Source organism: Monoraphidium neglectum (genome assembly GCF_000611645.1).
Source record: "Monoraphidium neglectum strain SAG 48.87 unplaced genomic scaffold scaffold06033, whole genome shotgun sequence".
NCBI lineage: Eukaryota > Viridiplantae > Chlorophyta > Chlorophyceae > Sphaeropleales > Selenastraceae > Monoraphidium > Monoraphidium neglectum.
In genome coordinates this window covers 1-2,575 of record NW_014007600.1, presented here as the reverse complement: position 1 = coordinate 2,575, position 2,575 = coordinate 1, and the positions used below count along the sequence as shown (strand labels likewise).

At 68.5% G+C, this 2,575-nt stretch overlaps 1 protein-coding gene across 1 annotated transcript; it reads left to right on the top strand.

Annotated features, from left to right (window-relative positions):
* Positions 1-250: 250 nt before the first annotated feature.
* MNEG_16137 (1-phosphatidylinositol-4-phosphate5-kinase) lies at positions 251-2,122 on the top strand (the record flags this gene model as incomplete). Its single annotated transcript, XM_014035392.1, has 6 exons — positions 251-300; positions 373-621; positions 825-914; positions 1,121-1,274; positions 1,802-1,906; positions 2,090-2,122. 6 exons carry the CDS (start codon positions 251-253, stop codon positions 2,120-2,122), a joined length of 681 nt encoding a protein of 226 aa, XP_013890846.1.
* Positions 2,123-2,575: the final 453 nt, after the last annotated feature.

Below are 2,575 nucleotides of genomic sequence, written 5' to 3'. Positions count from 1 at the left end.
CTTCCTGTCCATGGCGTGCCGCAACCCCCGCAAGCAGCTGCTGTGCGAGCCGCCCTCCATCAAGCGCATCGACTACTACTGCCGCAGGCAAGCTTTTTGCCTCTGCAGGGCAGGGTCTCCCTCAAAAGAAGATTCCTGCATGCACCGATGAGGGACCGCGCCCTCTCTGATACAGCGGCAGACCGCGCCGACGCCGGGACAACACCGGCCGGTCCCGGCGCTGCCGGGCCGGCACAGCCCGCTGATCCGCATGCGCCCTTCCCAACCCATGCCCTACACCTTCCTCGGACACGCCACCCGGTTTCTCAAGCCAAATGTGTGCCGGCCCCCCTTGTAAACGCGGCCCCTGCCCCCTGATCCCTCACCCCGCAGCGACCTGAGCCTCGCCGGCTTCATCGTGGCCGCGGCGCCGCACGCCCAGAAAAAGTGCGCCGCCGCCGGCTGCGGCGACGGCGTGACCGCGCACGTGCGCACGTTCCTGCACGCGGACGCGCGGGTGACGCTCAGCATCGCCACTCTGCCGGCGGGCGAGGCGCTGCCCGGGGAGGAGCGGGGGCAGATCTGGCTGTGGGTGCGGCCCAAGGGTGGCGTCGCGGAGGCGGCGGCGCGGCAAGTGCGGAGGTGAGGGGCCTGCGGGCTGGCGGTGGCGCGCGATGCTAGCTAGTAGGTTGGACCGCGATCGGCTCTGCGGCCCCCTGCGGCCACCTCTCTGCCGTCTTCGGCCTAACATATTGCAGCCGGCATAAGCCATTGAATTGTGTGTCAATTGCGTGGGCGCCGGCCTTTGTTTCGGGACGGCTGTGTTCCTCTCGCCCATGATGCAGGCACGGCGCCGCCACGGCGGAGCTGCCGCCCTTCACCGCCTGCCCACCCAGCCCTGCAGGCCCCCTGGCCCCGCGCCCCCTCACCCACCCGTACTGCAGGCGGCCACCCTGCATGCCATGGTGTCTCTTAGTCCACAGGATAGCCCCCCACCCACAACTATAACCTCGAGCCACCCCTCCCCCATCCGCATTCCCCAAACTGACCGCACCTCTCTCGCTTTTCACCCCCTCTCACTCCCTCACCCCTCCCTGCCTCCCTCAACCTCGCCCTCCCCCTCGCCCTCCCCCTAAACCAGGCTGCCCCTATCCCCCGAGGCCAGTTGCCTGTCCTTTGGCGCCTTCCTCCACGCCTGCTTCAACGCCACCGCCCTGGAGGCCGGCGGGCGCCCGCTGCACAGCGGTTTCGTGCGGTACTTTGGGCTGGGCCGCACGGTCATGTGCCTCCACCAGGTGCGGGCTGGGCGGGCGGCCGGGGTTGCCGCGGGGGACGAGGGCGGGCCGCCGCTGGGGGGCCGGCGCAGGCGGTGCGCTCGCCCCCGCCGCTGCGCCCGCCCGCCGGCTAGCGGTGGGCCCCCTGCCCCTGCGCGCCGACAGCGGCTCGTGTGGGCTGCCTCTTGCTCGCCACCTGGGGCCTCACAAAACAAGACCGCGCCCCTCCCTCCGACCGATAACGTGACTCCCGCGCCCTGGCCGTGGCCCCCCCTGTATCCTGTTCACTCGCCGGCTGCATCCCACAATAGCCCCGGTGCTCGGGCCCAATAATCCTCATCGCCCGTCTTCCGACACCCCCTTGGGTGCACGCTTTCATCCCCCTTCAATTGCAACCTGTCATCCCCCTCACCCAACCCCCCCTCACCCACCCCCCCGTTCTCCAATCCACAGGACCACATCCATTTTATAGTTGCATTCACCCTATCATGCCCCCTTTGGTGAAACAATATATCTTTTCCACTGCCCCCCTGTCTTCCATTCCTCAGGACCACATCCACCCGAGCGACGTGGTGCTGCCCGGCGTGCCGCTGCGCTACTCACTCAACGCCCAGCTCATGTGGCTCAAGCAGGAGGCCGCGGAGCTCTGCCAGGTGCGCTTGTGTTTGTATGTATGATCCCTTCAGCTTCCGGTCAGCTTCCCAGCAGCTTCCAGCCAGGTACCCATCAGCTTCTGGTCGGCTTCTGTTGGCCGTCGGCGCAGCAAAGGGCGCAGTTTGGCGGGACGTCTAGGGGGGGCCGCGCGGCGCTTGGCTGCGCGAACGGCGTCGCCGCAGGCGGCTTGGTGCCCCGGGATTATTCGGGACTGAGCTAGTCGTGCACACGCATCCGGCTGCACGTGGGCACGCGCCCCGGCGGGCCGCATGCGGTGGGCTCCCGAAAAGCTCAAAGCGCGGCGCAAGCCTTGGCGTCGGGCGCGACGCCGGCGCAGCCGGCGGCCGAGCGCGTGCGCGGCTCGCGCGGGGCCGGCCTGTCACCGGCCGCCGCCCGACAGCGCGGGCCGTTGGCTGCGCCACAATGCGGACACCCACCCCTGCGCTTCTCCTGGGACGGTTTGCCGGTCCAGATATCCCTGTCCTTCCTGGAACATATCTCCCTGCCATCATGCGTGATCATATTTGATGTTTCATATCTATCACCTGTAGGAGTCCCACGAGGCCTTTGATGGCCTGGAGGCGGCACTGCAGCAGCACCCCTACTTCCTGCACCAAGCCGCCCAGCACGCCGCCCAGCAGGCAGCCCAGCAGGCAGCGGCCGACGAG